Source organism: Rhinocladiella mackenziei (assembly GCF_000835555.1).
Source record: "Rhinocladiella mackenziei CBS 650.93 unplaced genomic scaffold supercont1.3, whole genome shotgun sequence".
Classification (NCBI taxonomy): Eukaryota; Fungi; Ascomycota; class Eurotiomycetes; order Chaetothyriales; family Herpotrichiellaceae; genus Rhinocladiella; species Rhinocladiella mackenziei.
In genome coordinates this window covers 496297-513996 of record NW_013550602.1, presented here as the reverse complement: position 1 = coordinate 513996, position 17700 = coordinate 496297, and the positions used below count along the sequence as shown (strand labels likewise).

The 17700-nt window shown below is 50.9% G+C and overlaps 8 protein-coding genes across 8 annotated transcripts; 3 read left to right on the top strand and 5 right to left on the bottom strand.

Moving 5' to 3' along the window:
- Nucleotides 1-809: 809 nt before the first annotated feature.
- Nucleotides 810-1307, bottom strand: Z518_03740 (methionine-R-sulfoxide reductase; the record flags this gene model as incomplete). The annotated part of the gene is made up of 1 exon (XM_013417450.1): nt 810-1307. One exon carries the CDS (start codon nt 1305-1307, stop codon nt 810-812), a length of 498 nt encoding a protein of 165 aa, XP_013272904.1.
- Nucleotides 1308-1916: 609 nt separating this feature from the next.
- Z518_03739 (uncharacterized protein) lies at nt 1917-3770 on the bottom strand (the record flags this gene model as incomplete). The annotated part of the gene is made up of 1 exon (XM_013417449.1): nt 1917-3770. The coding sequence occupies one exon, from the start codon at nt 3768-3770 to the stop codon at nt 1917-1919; it is 1854 nt and encodes a 617-aa protein (XP_013272903.1).
- Nucleotides 3771-4206: 436 nt separating this feature from the next.
- Z518_03738 (uncharacterized protein) lies at nt 4207-4692 on the bottom strand (the record flags this gene model as incomplete). The annotated part of the gene is made up of 1 exon (XM_013417448.1): nt 4207-4692. The coding sequence occupies one exon, from the start codon at nt 4690-4692 to the stop codon at nt 4207-4209; it is 486 nt and encodes a 161-aa protein (XP_013272902.1).
- A 373-nt stretch (nt 4693-5065) lies between these two features.
- Nucleotides 5066-6703, bottom strand: Z518_03737 (uncharacterized protein; the record flags this gene model as incomplete). The annotated part of the gene is made up of 1 exon (XM_013417447.1): nt 5066-6703. One exon carries the CDS (start codon nt 6701-6703, stop codon nt 5066-5068), a length of 1638 nt encoding a protein of 545 aa, XP_013272901.1.
- Nucleotides 6704-8552: 1849 nt separating this feature from the next.
- On the top strand, nt 8553-9896 carry Z518_03736 (3'(2'),5'-bisphosphate nucleotidase; the record flags this gene model as incomplete). Its single annotated transcript, XM_013417446.1, has 1 exon — nt 8553-9896. One exon carries the CDS (start codon nt 8553-8555, stop codon nt 9894-9896), a length of 1344 nt encoding a protein of 447 aa, XP_013272900.1.
- A 226-nt stretch (nt 9897-10122) lies between these two features.
- Z518_03735 (uncharacterized protein) lies at nt 10123-11031 on the bottom strand (the record flags this gene model as incomplete). Its single annotated transcript, XM_013417445.1, has 3 exons — nt 10123-10496; nt 10574-10687; nt 10755-11031. The coding sequence occupies 3 exons, from the start codon at nt 11029-11031 to the stop codon at nt 10123-10125; spliced, it is 765 nt and encodes a 254-aa protein (XP_013272899.1).
- Nucleotides 11032-11947: 916 nt separating this feature from the next.
- Nucleotides 11948-13994, top strand: Z518_03734 (uncharacterized protein; the record flags this gene model as incomplete). The annotated part of the gene is made up of 5 exons (XM_013417444.1): nt 11948-12050; nt 12104-12891; nt 12947-13132; nt 13181-13604; nt 13654-13994. 5 exons carry the CDS (start codon nt 11948-11950, stop codon nt 13992-13994), a joined length of 1842 nt encoding a protein of 613 aa, XP_013272898.1.
- Nucleotides 13995-15592: 1598 nt separating this feature from the next.
- Nucleotides 15593-16777, top strand: Z518_03733 (uncharacterized protein; the record flags this gene model as incomplete). The annotated part of the gene is made up of 1 exon (XM_013417443.1): nt 15593-16777. The coding sequence occupies one exon, from the start codon at nt 15593-15595 to the stop codon at nt 16775-16777; it is 1185 nt and encodes a 394-aa protein (XP_013272897.1).
- Nucleotides 16778-17700: the final 923 nt, after the last annotated feature.

The following is a 17700-nucleotide window of genomic DNA, read 5'->3' as shown; positions in this document are numbered from 1 at the left end:
ACCAATCCATAGTCAGAAATAAGACTTGTCTCCAAGAGTTTTTGCTGACGAATTGTTCTCCCCGCGTGTCTAATAGACGCTAATTGCTTACATAGTGGTCGAATCAACAAGCCTTTTGGGCGCCTCTGACTGCATTCAGAAGTCCGGAATGGAGACTTTTGGCACAGACACTACCGTAACAGGTATCAAGAGGGTGAGGCCTTAGAGATCGACATCATGAACATATCCTCAAGGGAGTAAAGGAGGGCGCTCATATCCTCTGTCCCACGGGGGCTGGGCCCCTCGAGATTCGTGCAGATGAGGCGGGGCTTGCTGCTGGCTGGAGGAGATTCGGCTGAAGTTACATGGCAGAAAAGGAATCCAGTCATTAGGTCCGAACCCAGAAAGGTCTGCACGTGGTATCTGTTCGCGGGGGCAAGAGGAACGGAAATTCAAAATCCTAGATGAGCTGAAAGCCCGCAGAACTTTGGTAGATTCTTTGGGAGAATTCTGGGGCAATCGACTAGCTTCGGACAAAGCCTGTGGCGGTGACACAGTAGCAGAAAATTGTGGTCCAGATCCGCGGTCCACAACTGGCTGACCGTCGCAATCCTGCCAGATACCAGACCATCTAATTATTGTTTGAGGTCGTTCTCGAGTAGTCCTGTCCGTTCCATTTTCGGAAATGTCAATAGAACCAAAACGCTGTGCAAGTGGATAGGACAATCGTCAGAGTACTCTTTCATGAGATTCCATGCCTTTATTCCCTACAAAGTTGGCTCAATCCCCTCTCCAGAGATATAAGACTCCCCCCTTTCGGAACAAATCAATTACTTGGTTTCACCATTTCCCGTAACCGCATCCTCTTTCTCATGGAATTTCAAACTAATACTATTGACACAATGTCTCTCGTCCGTTGGGGTCGGGTAACCCTCTCCTTTGAACACATGGCCCAAATGGCCTCCACAATTTGAGCAGACGATCTCAGTCCGCTGCATGCCAAAGCTCGAGTCATTGTGTCGCGTCACGGCGCCCGGGATACTGTCGAAGTACGCGGGCCAACCACACCCTGACTTGAACTTATGGTTGGCCTTGTACAAAGGTGCGCTGCAGGCTGCGCAGGTATACACGCCCTCGGAAGGCATGTGTTTGTCATATTCGCCGGTGAAAGGGGCTTCGGTGCCTTTTTCACGGAGGACTCGGAATTGTTCTGTACAAAGAGAGAGCATGTCAGTGTGGGCTAGGAGATGAAATTGATAGGTGAACCGCATGCCTTTGTTCAGAACGGCCCTCCATTCATCGTCCGACCGGGTATCTGGGTATGACATTTTCTCGGAAGAAGTAGTAGAGGTACCGAAAAAGGAGCTCAGGAATGGGATGGGCATGGATCTTAGGACAGAAGGACGGCGGATAGGTGCGTTATTAAGATTTCCCCGCAGTGGTGATTGGAGTCGTGCAGTTGCGTTGCTCAGAGTGCAAAATGTGCGGACAATGCTTGAGAATGATGGAAAGCGCATAAAGAATATATGGATGGAACTAGTGCCACTGGATGCAATGATGAAAGCGAGGAGACTAGGGACGAGGAGTGAATTTGGGATTACGGACTCAGTGTTTGTCTTGCGCCTCCATGGAGATGATGCAACGGGGCTCCTATTGGGAATGGTCCCGCCGACTCCTTCATGTGATTGGGTGCAATCGCAACGAAGCGGAAAATTGATTCCTTCATTATTTGCAGCGACGCGAGGCGGAGCGAGGCTGAAGATGGCCATCCTGATTCTCCACCACCTACCTAGGCATATGTTTTACCCCCCTCACGCAATGACAGCATCAGATTCTGCATGGAAAAGATCCCTGTCCAATTCCAATCTCTCCTGTCGAAATCGTGCCGCATCTGATCCCGTAATCTGAATCTTTCTATACTCTTCTAGATCCTGTCATTAATTTAGACTTTTTCCTGTGACAAACAACTCCCCATGCCCGATCTCAATCCTCCATCCCTCCCGCATGAGCATCTTGCTAACTGCGGGGCCAATTCTCGGGGCATGGTTCTTGCTGTGACTTCCAATTCCTGTCACAATTCTGAACCGGTCTCTAGCAGGTCCACCTCCTGCGGGAGCATACTTCACGTCGCCTAAGCCATCCCACCAAGCTTGAGTTTTAACACTTGCAATCCGGATGGCATCTTGAACCTTCACCCCATGAAGATCAAGCATATTTGAAGACGATTGTCTGGCCACAGTGAGATCGGCCTCCGCCGCTTGGAGCTCCTGGGCAGCTTTTGCTCGATCATGTCCAACCTCGGCGTAGTATGCTGCGACTCCTCCGTAAAGACGATTAGACTTGCTTCTCCTGTACGCCGCAGCAGCTTGCTCGAAGCTCTGATTCGCCGCAAGTCTGTGGTTTGCTGCGGTTCCTCGCCCGACACCATTTTTGACAGTAGTCCGGGTTGATGTTGACGGTGACCGGGGCAGCTGATTTTCCTTCAGGTCGAGAGGTGCATATTGAACAACCCCCTGTAGTTTTCGAGGCTCCTGCACTTCTCTTGGTGCTGTCATGACTTCTAGGAGCTCATGCGCTGCAGACGGTATATTCCGAGCCAATTTCAGCAGACCGTACATTTGCGACCTGGGCACATGCTCAAATTGATTTTGAAATTCAGCAATCTGTACCTCGACAATCGGATCAACTTCTGTAAGACCCTCGTAGGCCGCCCCCTCTCTGATGGCAAGAGCGCGAATGGTCGTTGTCAAACGGGCTCCATTGGCGTGATAAATGGACCTTGCCGCCTGTGGTTGAAGATTTGTTCTTGAACAAATGAAATCAACGTCTTCTGCCATTGTGGACCACACATTGGAAGGGGTATACTCTGTTTCATGCCTAAACGAGGAGGCAGAACCCACTCGTGAAGACTCATTTGTTCGAGTCTTTCGTTTCTTCCTTCTCTTCCGGTTCATTTGTGCCTCTTCTGCAAAAGCTTCAATACCCTTCAACACCGGGACATCTTCCCGAAGTTGTTCGTCATATCCTTGGTTGATGAATGAAAGATTGAGCAGTTCATCGGTGGCTTTATCGAGAGAACCTTCGTGGCTCTCAAGGATGCTGGCTAACTCCCGTTGGTGTACGCCCGGAAACACATTTTGCAGCCACGCTGTCTTGCCATCAAGGGAGGAGCTCTCCAAGCTTTGTCCTAGACACTCTGAGTCCTTCCATCTCAGATCTGACAGACTGGTTGTTATGCTTGTAACTCCGTTTGATACAGTGTCATCTTGGTTCGACCTTGAAAGATCTGTTACATCTCGACCATGCGCAGGGCCTCCAGTACCCGATGGATCGAAGTCTGTATTTTCTTGTTCTATTGCACCGGCCTTCAAACGGTCCAGTATCGCTGTCAAAGTTTCTCGATCTCGAGGGAGTTCATATTCAGACGCAATAGCATAAAATAGGGCATCGTCCAGGGGAGGACAGTAAGCTGCTTGGAGAGTCTGTCGCGAGTTAGAGCAGAAATACAAGTGGAAGGGGAAGGCAACCACCTCTGTCTCCGAAGTTGAATCGTTCCATGTCGCCGGCGTCGAATTCTCTGCCCTGTTCATGTTTGGTATAAGGGAAATCTCTGTGAAGTCAGGAGTGTTGGTCGGGTCGGGCAACTGACGAAGACGTGCAAAGACAGCATGGTGAAGAATGTTACTGGACTGAAGTGGTGAGAAACCGAGGGAAGAATATGAAGCCTCGAAGCAGTCACCGGCAATCTTGACCCTGGTAAAACTGTTGTAAGCGCCAGAAATGTGCGTCATTCCAGGGGCGGTCGAAGTCAATCGACTATCGGCCCGCTTAAGATAAAAAAGTGGTTCTCCGCTACGGACGATTTGCATAAAGTATCACATCATCCTAGGATTGAGATAACGAGTCCGGAGATCTGATATCAAAAAGTTTTAGGGACCACAGGATCCCCCTTCTCATAGATCTTGACTAGCGAGGAGCATGTCCAAGTCTTCCTCTCCGCTCTGATTCCAGACTAGGGTGTTTAAGCACAAGACTGAGCTGAAGCGAAGGGGTTGGGCCATGGAATATGGGAGAATATGAAGACATGGCCACTTGCAGCTGCGGAGACCATGGATTGAAAACATGACCGGGGATTGAAGATGATAAGTCATGACGAAAAGCAACGGCATTAACGAGAGTGAGAACAGCCGCACTCAACCATGTATCTGGATTCCTTGCCTTTCCATCTTACTCGGCAGTCTCATTCATCTCCTTGATTGCCGTCATTAGTTCCAATGAGTCCAGATACACTTCATAAAACTCGGCCTGTAAACCTCCCTGGCCGTCGTCCCCAAACACTACCCAGCTGGCAAAGTCCGCATCGACCTTCCGGCCATTCCTCAACTTATACCAAATGGAGCCGTTAACAATTACCTCCTGTCGCCCACTATCCGCACCGCCTGCAAGCACAAAGCACTTCCCCAGTGTATGCTCTAGGCTCACAACGGGGCCGTTGGTCGGGTGAATCATGGCGTCCCTTAATGCACGAATGGCATCGCGGCCTTTCGCGGGAGCTGACCCGAAGACTAACTCTCCTTCTGGAGCAAAGAGGTTTAAGTATTCATTGTTCGAGTGCGGGTCGTCCCAGGAACGAAAGAAGGCTGGGAGCATATCATTGATAGGCGATGGGATCGAGGACTGGTTCGCGAAGCTGTAGTTATCGCGGGAATCCATGGTATCTGGCACAGGTGAATGGATTTGGAGACGATCGTCTGGACAATCACCATGGTGTCTGGAGCTGTACCGATAAATGTCTTTTCTGTGGGATGGTGTGTAGGCGAGGGAAGAAGAGCAGGCCGAGGTGTTCATGCCGGAATGTGGGGCAAAATACGAGAGATGATGCATTAAACAGGCTCAACATAAGAGCATGGGTTGAGCCAATCATTTGGGGCTTTCGATTCAAGATTCATCAATTTCATAGCTTCATGACCACAAGAATGTCCATGTCCGGGCGTATCAAATTAAGGACGCCAATCGTGGTATGCAATCCCACCAGCATATACTGGGACATATCCAAGCTCCGTTCATCATCAACTCATAAATCTCTCTATACTTCCTTCCATGTGTATCCCTTTCTTCCCGACGTGTCGGGATCAGGCGTCTTCATCGCATTCTTGTCGCCAAAGGGGTCGTCCGGATCATCTTCGTCCTCCATATCCGTCTCGCTCTCGCTGTCACTTTCAATCTGCTTTGACCTCCAATTCTTAGCATTCGATGCTGGTCGTGGTGGAGGCATGGAAATATGCCCTGGAGCTGGTCGGGGGGGTTTCGGTGGGCTGGAGATGCTCAGGCCTGCTATCATTTTCTCTGCGTCCCTGGCAGCAGATTGCTCGCCCTTGGCCGCCTGTCTACTGAGATGTTGAGCCTCTTCAAGCTCGCTGTCTGAATCATCATCGATGGACTTATCAAGCACTTCGAAGGCCATCAGAGCAGTGACCAACTCCTCATTAGCGTGGATCAGTCCTCCCAGGAACTCCTCCGTCTCGACAAATTGAATGTACCGCAAAATTTGACGGCGAAGTTGCTTGCATGTTTCAAAGCGTTTCATCACTTCGGCATTGTCAGACACTCGCTCAGACTCTCGGTTAACCAGTCTCAAAGCGTTATTTAAGCCAGTGGAAGCGACCGAGGACGCCGCGATGGCTTGCAAGATGGCGGGTTTCTCACGCTCGAGGTTGAATCCCTTGACCTTGCTTTTCTTGTCCTTCTTCACTTTCTTCGGCGCGAATGTTGAGGACTGGCCCAGAGTGACCGGAGAACTCTGCTTGCGCAAAGTCGTGGGGCTTGATGGTTCCCCGGATCTTCCAAAGCTATCCGATCGGGTCCTTGACATCTCCATTTCTTGCTCTCTTTGCACTTCCTCTTCTGTTTCTCGGAGCACGCGGCTCTGCTCTCGTCGTTGTTGCACCGGCTTCTGCGTTTTTGGCAGTTGATTATAGAGGGACTTTGCTCCTTCCAATCCCGGATTGTCTTTTGAGCTGGCCATCCATTGACCAAAGAGATCTTTACACTTGTTTCGGACGTCAGGGTCTGATGTGGGATCAGCGGCGGCTATACGGAGGCGTTCCAATAAAGGTCCATCAGAAAGAAGAGACCGCTGAACTCTTGACCCGCTATTTTGTAGTAGGCCGTCCAGAATTGTCAACGCCCGCAGTTGTCGATGGACATCGCCATATTTCAGCTTCTTCCGCAAGGCCCGGGCAACTTCCTGCGCTCCCGTATTTTGCAACTTGACAACTTCGAGAAGATCGGGGACACCTGCGAGATCATCTTCTTCGTAAGTTTCGGAGGTTAACTGTTCGACGTGGACAGAGATGGCGGAGAAGGGTTTCTTCTGTTTGTAATAACGATAACGAGTTAACAACTGATATCTTCTGCGCGAGCGTGCACAACAGGCTAAATGCAATAGAGTAGCAATCAGACGCTTGCATCCTCGCAGCTCCGACGGCGGAGGTCGTCGAGAAATAATAGGAGAGCAAGATTGGTATGGATAGGCGTCGAAGGATCTCCGCCGCTTCTTTCGTGCGCAACGCTCGCACTCGTCGGTGGACTGACAGTGCAGCAAGGTGTCAAGCTCATAGGAATTCGTCGTCTCGGGACTATCCAGTCGGGGAAGGTCTACGAAGCCAGCATCGGGAGCACAAGCTGGAGTGTGTAGGATAAACAGAGACAATGAAGGCCTCATGGTGTAACGATCGGGCGGGGTAGTTGAGTTGGGCTTGGGATAGGCCAGACAGTTCAAGACATGGCAGAGACAGACCAGCAAGACAGGAGACAAAAGGAGAGAGGACTCACCGAGGAAGCGAACATGGCTATAGAGGGCCTATGTATGTCAGAGGCGACCGAGTTGGACTCGTAAATTGGGGGTTGAGCATTCAGGTGAGGGTTACGGTACGGAGTACGGTGCGCGCTGCGCAGCTTGTTTGTTCTGGGCCAAGCGGTGGCCAACTTACCAGTGGCCTGCGGGTTCCAAACAAGCCTTCAAGATCCACGCACACAGGATACGCCAGGAGTGCAGCGGCAAGCCCGCCTGCTCGCAACGACGGGTCTTCTCTTGCACCCCCCGCTAAAATTGACTTCCATCTCTTCCCGCCTACCAACCCCAGTTTGGTTACCCGTCATTCGCCCGGAGGAGGCAAATTGCGCCTCTTTTCGGGGGGCTTGCGATGGGAATCTTGGATTGAGAGCAGAATTTTATCGGCATCGTAACAACGGCTCGTATCTTTTCACCTCACTCTGCTAACCATCCTCATCTGACACGAAAACTGACTGAATAGAGAAACATAACGACATACAGTCCTCCTCCAGGAACCATTCCGTTTGTCCTCCCCTTGGCGAGTCGCAACGAGGTTCACCGACCGTATCCCGTTTCAGAGCGGGATTTCAGGCTGTGGTTCCTGGTCAAGGCATCGGTGCAAGTGCCACGAGGGACCCCCACCAGGTGATCAGAAGGATCCGGATCGAGTGAAAGGCGGGTCCCGAATGGGAGATCAATCAAGCCCAAGTCAAGGCTAACTGAATCCGTCTGACCACATCCTGGAATCTTCTCTTCTGGTTCGTCCTTTCGGCGGCCACACCGCATGGTCAACTAAATTATTTGACTTTCGCCAAAAACAAATAGACAATAAGCCACGGGCCGGGAAGTCAGGAGAAAAAGCAAATTGAGCCAAAAGGAAGCTCGGGATTTCTATCGCGGCCACCGAATGCGATGCGACTGACTAAATACTTCCCCCCAGGTTTGAGTGGCAGCCCTTTCAACAAGTACAGTTAAAGACAAACGATGTCTCACACACAGTGAAAAGAGGGCCTTGCATAATCAGACGACAATAACCCGAGGGTGGTCAGAACCAAGTGGGGGTGAGTGAGCAAACACACAAGATATCGGAACATCTTGAATTCGACAATGTTGATTTGTTTATTGATGACTAGTATCGAATCGACGACGGCACGGATAGAGACGGGCGCTGGTGCAGATTTCAAAAGACGGCTTTTGCTATGCCCGTTCCTTCAAGCCACAGGTTGTCAAAGCGTGGACCATATGGGACCTGCCCTCTTTGTCGTCGACGAACCGGTTGTGGCTTGGTTCCGTCTGTCGACTTTGAGCTGCGATCAACGATAGATAGATGGGGCGTTGAACCCATGTCAGTCACTGGCATGCCTGCCGGAAAGGGCACCGGGGTTCCTGACACATGTCAACATTTGGTCGTGGGATTGCGTGATCATATCATCGTTGCAAGGATGAGTCAGGATGAATGGTGGAATCTGAGGATGGCATTGGGTCCAGAAGATATAATACTCAGATGTATACCTAAGGCCAGACCACGGCTTCTTCAATTGGATTGTCACCGCTGCAAGGCCGCGAGACATGATCAAAAGATCGATGCCGGCACAGCATTAAAATCCGATAAACTCGCCAAGCGAGTGCCCTGCATTGGGATCCTCTAACCCCTGCTCTAGTACTCTACAACAATTTGCGGTGAGTAAGACTCCGGACTCTCACAGCCCGTAAGTTTCTATCTCGTCTTCTTTTCCACATGAAATCTGCTCTGCTCCATCCCAACAATCTCCACTATCGCCGTCGAGTCGTTCCGGTCCTCGTTTGCTCCATTGCCGTCGTGATCATTGCCCTCATCCTGGCCCCTCGCCATTCGTCTTCCATCTTGCCTCGTCTAACGGCCCTGACCTCTCAATTCCACTCGCCTATTCCTATTAGCTTCATATCCGGCCTTGGCAATCGGTCTCTCACAGGCACGTCGCCTCACACGACCACCGAAGAGAAGAATATTGACAACAAGCACATAAACACTACCGCCACCATGGCCTACGAGAAAGAACTCAAAGTCGCCCAGTTGGCCGTTGCCCGGGCGGCCATCCTCACCAAGGCCGTCTTCCACGAAAAGGCCAAAGGCACAGTCTCCAAAGACGACAAATCGCCCGTGACCATTGGAGATTTTGGTGCTCAGGCCCTCATCATCGCCGCCGTCAAGCACAACTTCCCCTCAGATGAGGTCGTAGGCGAGGAAGAAGCCTCTTCGTTGCGCGAGCAAAAGGAACTCTCCTCCAAAATCTGGAGTCTGGTCAAGGATGCCAAGCTGAGCAACCCCGAGAGCGATGCCCTGCTCGGCGGCCCCCTCACGACTGAAGACGAAATGCTCAGCGCCATCGACCAAGGCAACAGCGCTGGCGGCAACAAAGGCCGCATCTGGGCATTGGACCCCATCGACGGCACCAAGGGCTTCCTTCGCGGCGGGCAATATGCCGTATGTCTCGCTCTCATCGTCGACGGCGACGTGAAAGTAGGCGTGCTAGGCTGCCCAAACCTACCTGTCGACGATACCGCGCCCCTGACCGAGGACATCGGTTCCGCTGCCACGGACACCGAGGGCAAAGGCGTGCTCTTTTCCGCGGTACAAGGCGAGGGCGCAACCTCGCAGCCTTTGACCCGCGGCGCCGTGACGAGCGGTCAACCCATCAGCGTCAGCAAGATCTCCAAGGTCAGCGAGGCCGTGATGTGCGAGAGCGTCGAGCCCGGTCACAGCTCCAAGGGTGACAACGCCCTCATCGCCGAGAAACTCGGCATCACAGGCAAACCGGTCCAGATGGATAGCCAGGCAAAATACGGCTCCGTGGCCCGCGGTGCAGGAGACTTGTACCTCCGCCTGCCCGTGCGCAAGGACTACATCGAGAAGATCTGGGACCATGCCGCGGGAGACCTCATTGTGCGAGAGGCCGGCGGCCAAGTTACAGACGTCAATGGCAAGAGGCTCAACTTCTCCCTGGGACGTACGCTCGTCGAGAACAAAGGTGTCGTTGCTACGCCTGCCAATGTTCATGCCGAGGTCCTCAAGGCTGTCCAGGAAGTTTTGAGCGCCAAATAGACACTAGGGAGAAACCAGGGCCACCTTTTCTTGGAGCTGCTATTATGTTGAACTGGCGACTGCGACTGCATATTCTTCATTCGAGGATTTCCTCGTATGGGAAATGGAAGAGCAAAAAGTTCTTAAACGAGTCAACGAGCAAAGAATCAGGCCGGATTTATAGACAAGCACGGATTTTATATATCAGTAGAAAGATCCCAAACTTTCCAGCTGCACACTACCACGACTACTTAATCTTCTTAGCCTTGAGCCGAATAGTCTCGTCATTGACAAAGATTCCCTTCCCCTTGTACGGCTCCGGCTTCCTCCACTTGCGCAACTCGGCCGCAAAGTGCTTAATGGTTTGCTTATCACAGCCTTCCAGCAAGATACGCGTGGGCAAAGGTACGCTGGCTTTGACGCCCTTGGGCACCCCCATCTCGATAGGATGCGAGTATCCCAGCTTCAAGTTCACGAACTTCTGCCCCGGGTATTCTGGCTGCTTGGTTACGGCCGAATCTTCGACCGTCGCTCGGTATCCGACGCCCACCATGCGCAGGATACACACATGTCCTTCTGAGACGCCGGAGACGGAGTTTTGCAGGAGTGCCCGCATAGTGCCTGTAAAGAAAGAAGAACAGGTGTTAGTCCCCATTTCGGAGGGAGCAAGAGGCCGGTGAAAAATATGGTGGACTCACCCCACATTGCTCGTTGATGTTTTTCTGTCGCATCATTTACACTGACATTGATCTTCCTGGCATCTTCATCGTATTCGGCTTTCAGGTAGGGGGGTAGCGGTACAGTCATTTGTCCTAATTTCGCTCAAGATCAGCCATTGATTCTTTCTGCATCTGCTCTTTTTTCGGGTGCTTTTATTACCCAAAGGCCCGGTAACTTCGAGCGCTGAACTGGGCGTGTCTGGTTTCCTACTCCGCGTGCTTCCCTTGGGCAAATCGTAGAATCTTAACGAGACCTCGGGTGGGATGTTGATGGGTGATCTGCCAATTCGTGATTGTTGGACATGGGCGACGGTCGAGTTGTTTCTTGAGGTCCAGCGTTGAGAGACTGCAGGGACAAGAAATGAAGGGATTTCGCGTGAGTAGCCGGCATCACGAACGAGGCGGTGGAGGGAAGGTCGAAAGCCAGTGCATGCCATGGGCGAAGGAGGTTATAGAATTCAATCGTGTCGCACGTTGGGCAATTGTTCCAGAGACAGGTTGGTAAATCAAGGTCACCTCAGTGTCGTCGGCCCTATGTTCTCGAGTTCTTGTCTGTGTGTCTTCAATGTCGTAACTGCGTCCACAAAAGGGTGCTGTTACCGCATGTGTTCTTTGGCTCCAGAAAGTAGTTCAATCATTTGAAAGCTGCCCAATTCGGTTTGGCATCTTTGATCACGTGCCAAGCTTGGATCGACCCATTTTCGAGGTCACCTTTGGCGGTGGCCTTGGTGTGGACGCGTTCCCTCCTTGTCAAGCATGTTCTTTTCCCCGTGAAAGCGCATTTCGGAGTGTTTTGACCAAAGGACAAGCTCAACCATGGATAGAGGAGGCAAAGACTCGATCAAAAGCTCGTTTCGTGTTGGGAGATGGGAGAGGCCGCTGCGGAATGGTTGTGAACGAGTAGCACCACGGTGAAACATGAAGGTCCAAAGAGACTCGAGTTGGTTGGGGAAGGCATTCAGTTTCCGAGTCATTCTGAGAGGAGATGAAGACGAAGAGGGAGAATACGAATGGCACAATCACAGCCAGAGTTTGGTGTCCGGAGCTGGATGTGTTGAATTGACGAGAGCTTGTCGTCTCTTCTCAGCCTTCCGCATTTCAATCAATCCAGTCATGTAACTGCATGCACCTTTTCTCGGCATCTGATCCAAGGTGAGTGTGGTTGGTCACGGTGAGACCACCTGCAAGTCTCTCATATGAATTCCATCTGTCAAACCCCCATGAGATGTTCGCACAAAAGTTATCATTCACATGCCCCCGTCTCCATTAATTATCCAATAGCCTTGCTCTTCCTTACTCGCTCTTGGCTCCCTAGCACAATCTTGACTCGGCTCGCGGATTGATACCAACAACATGTTTTCTGCCGCCATGTTTCGACTCCTCTCGCTCGCTAATATTCTCGTCGCCATAAGTCTCGTTCTTGCTGACCACACCCCAGTCAAGTCATTCCCGAGCGGTAAGGCCCTTATATCAGCAAAAGATTACCTGAGATCACTCTAACCTTGGCAGCCGATCTCGGTTGGAATGGCCTTAGGAAAGCCTACAATGACCTCCAGCCAAACCTCACCGATCTCCTAGCCGTTGGAGATCTTGACAAAGATCCAGTCCTTGAAAAGGCCATGCACCTCATCGACAATCTCGTCACCCAGTCCACCTGTCACCAAGCCGCAGCTGCTCAGCTGTTAATGACTTGCAAGGGTGCCGGAAAGGATTTCCCCGAGGGACAGGGCAAGCATGAACTTCTCGAGAGAGCCAAGTCTGTCTATGCAGTGAGAGTGGCTGTTTGTGAGACGGGCGAAGGGAGAGCAGCAGTTCCTGCCGCATGCAAGACGATCCTGGATGTCCCACAACGGCCGCACAATGAGATCGATGTGGTCGGTGGCCAGGCTCTGTCGTCCTGCGTCGAGGCCCTGATGCTTAAACATTACTACTGGACAAGTTACAGCAACAGCAGACAGAACGCCAATACCCTGTGTCAAGCCGGCACCCTGGAAGCTACGAGATTAGAAGCACTTCATTCTTACCAGAAACTCTTTGAGCTTCTTCCAGAGTTTCGCGATACGCTGAAAACCACTCGATCTCAGTGGCAGAGTTTCCTGAGACAACAGGAGGAAGACGCCAGAAAGGTTAATAAGCTTCAACAGGCTCATCGAGATGAGCTTAACCAACAGCACAAGACCGGACTCAGTGCCCTTCGCGATGCTATGAGCATGGCCAAAAAAGGTTTGGAAGATGTATCCCAGGCGCTGCAGCTATCTGTGGCCGGTACTGGGGCGGACATAACTCAGACTCGTGCAGTGAGTTTCTTCAGAACCATCGTAGAGAATATCTCGGTGGTTGATCGATCAATAGGCTCTTGGAGATGTTTTGGCCGATTTCACCGTCTTGAGGAACATGCTGCACGAAGCCATCCAGACAATTAGCCAGAACAATGCCGAGGTCGCAGCCATCCAAGAGAAAAATATGCATAATATGCATAAACTCGCCGTGGCCACTGTGCAGGCGTTAAAGCATCTGCAAGCAGGTGAAGTTGTGCAGGTGTGTTCGGGCTCCTCCTCACAAAGACGCAAGTTGACCATGGTGCAGGGTGTCGATGAACTACTTTACCGAGTGAAGGCCGAAATGCACCAGATTGTCGCCGCTCAATCGATGCAACTATCAAACGCAGAGCAACATTTGAAGCTGAGCGAGGAACTCTCCCAGGCCCAGAAAGCCAATTTAATTTGGGGACAGCAGATGAGAGATTCTTCAGTATCTCTAGCATCTGAACTTGACAGTGCCAGCGTCGTTGCCGATCGAGTGTCGTCCAGACTCGAGAACGTAAACCAAGCTTTAACACAGGTCGAGAAAGCGTCTTTGGTCCTCAGCGCCTTTTTTGGCCTCATGACAATTCCTTCTCAGATGCTAGAGCATCTTCACTTGAATTTGCTGGGTGTCTTTGCCATGCCTTCCATCGTGCTATACTTCTGGAAACCAAGACGATACCCATACAGCCTTATGGCTATATATGGTATGTTTGGGAGACGGTCTGCTCCGGGATAGTTCTAATGAAGCCTTAGTTTTCCTCGAGAGCGTCATATCTTGCATCGCGGAATACCGAGCTACATTCTCGACTTCCTTTGGACGAGTGGGAGGCCAGTCCCGAGCTATATTGAAGCGGAGCCTCCAAATCTTCAACCAGAATCAATATCTTGCTTGCATTGGAATTCTTTTCCTCGTTTGCTCTTCGCTACTTATAGCCTTCCTTCGGCGAAAGAGCAAGATATCTACAAGCTTCAAGATCACCAAACCTGACGAGAATTATGCGTTTGCAAATCGATATTATCGGGAATGTCACCTACGAAATGGTATATGCCTTCAACCAGTTGAGCGCTATCGCCGAGCCGCCACTGTTGGCTAGGTCAACGTGCAACCACTACTGATACCCCCTTCATTCCGACGCTTAGCTGAGGTTGCGACCATGAGACACGATTGACGACTCTGAGATACCCCGTTTTGTTGAGGGACACATGACTGACAGCTTGCATTATCAGGGAGCGGGGGTTATGGGATTTGTTTTCACGTTGAAAAAATTTGTTATTCCATCATGGCAAAAGTCCGGGCAGAGTGTCTGCAAAGGAATGGAGCTGGGCTTTTAAGTAGCACTTTGCAGAAGGCACACACCTTCAACGAGCTTCGGGGCATATAATGGCGAGTCGAAGTTATCAGATGGGTTTGAGGCATGACTCAGTATGCTATTTCGGTCCTAGGCTTCATCTAGTTTGAAATCTGCACTGAAGCAGCTGGTGCACAGGCTGCTCAATATAAATAGAACCCCAGTCTCTCTGCGAATGGCCGACACAGAGCCTTCTCCCCTTGTTTGACAACTCCCTTTCCCTTCGTCAAGAATTTCCAAGGCAGCAAGATAAAGGAGAATAAATTGCTTCACCGAGACTCGACTATCTTACTCACACTGCCATTTTTTCATGTTTGTAAGCTACTAGATTTGGCAAACGCATCTAGATCCTGACTGTCATCATGTGTCTCATCTCTTGGTGCATTACTGCTCCTCTGATTTCCCCTTTTTCCCCTTTTTACGCGTACGCGAGCTGGTCGTATTACCGGCTCGGCATGATCCGGTTCGTAAAGTCTGACGAAAATTTCTCGACACTCAAACACGCAGTTTCTCCCACCTTTTTCTTAGAGTTAGAGGAGGCAAATTTCGAGGACGAGTAGGAACATGATGTGGTCGAGGCGTTCTCGACTACTGGAGACAAGTCCAGCTCGATCGTCTCTTGACGGGAACTAAAAAGAACCGCAGTCCTTTTGGGTCCGGTGCGACACCACTTCCTCGCCCTTTCTGCGGCTCGTCCTGATTGGCTGATGACCGACCTCCCCCCCCCGGGGAGCTGAGTTCAGCCCCAGGAATCATGACCAGAACTCTTTTAGTCGCCGATAATGTCCAACGGTGAAGCTTCTCACCGGCTTGACCACCAAAGAGTGGGGGTTCCATCGTCGCTTACTCTCCCTGATTTGATCTCTGGCCTTTGCGGCTGAAGCTACCCGGGGGGCTGCAAAGTCTCCCTCCTTTTTCCCTGCTGGTTGCCTTATGGCCTCTTATCCCCCATAACGGCAGAGAGCTCCCCTGACACTGGAATGCGATACAGAAATGCTGATATCGACTAGATACCATTCTCCTAGGGCACAGCCTCCACCCCTCAGCTCCCGGTGCCCAATCACATTTCATACCTGCACCAATACGTGTTATATAGATTCAAAAATCTTTCTCAGGTGTCTCAGGCCTTTTTGAAGCTTTGCGAACTCCGAAGGTTCTTTCCAAGAAAGAGTACGGTGTTTTGGCCCTTTCGCTTTCACTTGAACGGATTCTCAATCCTGAGATTCTGATAAAACCTGAGAGACGCCCTCGTTCATCGTCCGACTTTTTTTGTCTTTCTCATCCTTCTCCAAATCAATACAAAGCTCTCCTACCAATTGCAGAAAGTCAAATTGCTTGTCGCAATGGCATTGGACAACCTTCTCAAAGTTTTCGTGGCCTCATTCTTCTTCTTAGCCTCTGTCTTAGCCGCAGGAGATGCAAGTAATGCATCACAACACGTCGTCGCCAACACCATGGATGACTCCAGTGTCGATATGACTAAAGTTCAGAAATACAAATCTCTCTTCAGCGAATATCAGGACCAGGATCGGCAAAGACCCGTCTTTGACGAAATCATTCAAGATGCCGAAGAAGCACTCAGCATCGACAAAGTCTTCGACAATGCTTTCAAGTGGAAAGACATCATTCACGGGTCACCCCTCTCCGCAGATTGCCCTCCTCAATGCTATGCTTGCGCGGCCGGTTGTAATCCTGCTTGTTGTCTCGTGGCCGGAGGTCATGGTCCCAACTTCCAGCCTGGGCGCCCACCCAAGGGAGGAAAAAAGGATTCTGAACCTGCTGACTCCTCCGCGGCGGACCGGCCTTCCTACGGATTTCCCGTCTTCCGCCCTTTCCCCATCCCTCCGCTGGCGTGCCCTTGTCACTGCGAAGCCAGCTGTCCACGAAACATTCAGGCCATCTGCTGCTTTACTCCTGGCTCTTCCGCCAAAGATTCGAAAGACGAAACCTCCGAACGCGAAGGAGGAGGAGCAGCAGACTCGCATGATCAAAAGCCCATCGTCGACACGAATGACCACATTTGGTGGAGACCTGCCGGCCCGCTGGATTGCCCATGCCATTGCGAGGCAGACTGCCCGGCCTATGTTCAAGCCATTTGCTGCACCACCCCTGGCACAGGTTCAACGGATCAAGAACCTGCCGCTCCTCCAGCTCATGAGGTTCTTGCCATGGTGACTGAAACCGCGGCCGGCGATCCCGTCTCAGTCCTTGCCGGGATCAACATTACCGTCTTCGACAGCTTTATCACCATGGACTTGGTGCAGGGTCTCGAACGCGCCAGCGAAATCTCCGCCAACATTGACCTCAAGATATTCGAAATCACTCTACCTGTCGTCGTGGGTCCCAAGGGCAAAGAACAGACCCTCAAACACAGTTTCCAAGTCATTGATGGGTCGAAGTTGTTGGAGAAGGAACAGATCATGTTGGGTCTGGGCTTCATGGCCAGGATCGATGCGCTTGCTGTCAAGGAGGAGTTCTTGACGCCTTTGGAAGAAGGTTTACCAGTTCTTACGGGGACGAAGTCGTGATTGTGATCTCCATTCGATTAGAAACATGAAATGCTGACAAGAAGAGCAAGGCTCTTGGGGACTGCCTGAGAGGGAGGAGAGGAAAGGATCGGTACATTTCGCATGGGTGCATTGATACCCGCTGTTATACAGATGAAGAGCGGGCTATTAATTGTCAAGGGCGGAGGGTACGGAGTCACCGCTGAGGCAGGGGACCAGAATATGTCGGGATTTTTGGAACCATAGCAACAAGATACATATATATGTGAGACTTGCGAGCGATCAAGACGGGAAGGAGGAAAGGAGGAATGGATGTACTACAACAATCTACGCTATTTGGCTCAGCTATTCCGGAATCCAGCCCTCTCTCGAACTTCACCCCAGCAAACTTAATATCTTGTATTTATCCGTGTAGTGAGCCCGTCAGCCATATGGATGCGGTCCTCTTTGCCTTTCGCCTTGGCTGTAGTTGTGGCCGGAGAATCAGTCTATGTGACCCATACCTACTCGATTGTTCTCATTGAGATTATTCTATCTCTCTTTGTCAAAAGAGGGGGGAGAAAGAAGAGCCGAGTCTTTGGCTCTGGTATACCTAGTTAGATATCTCTGATAGGTATGAGTATCAGTATGTACAAGTTCAATATTGTAATGTCGAACGGCAAGATAAGTAATAAGAGTATCCCTTCTAGTCTTTTGCTTTTGTCTTTTCCAAAAAAAAAAAAAAAAAGAAAAGATGTCGAGGGGTGTCAATGATCAAATGATCAATCCACCACCCTCACATTCTCTTCTTCCCTTTCTAGTACCTCCTCCAATCAAGAATTGCGGTGAAATAAAGCAATCTGGCTCACCGTGAAAATCTGGGACTTGAATCTTCATCAGCTTTACTGCACCACTTCTGAGAAACGAAGTTTCGAGACAAGAAAAGAGGTGAGTAAATTGGCGTA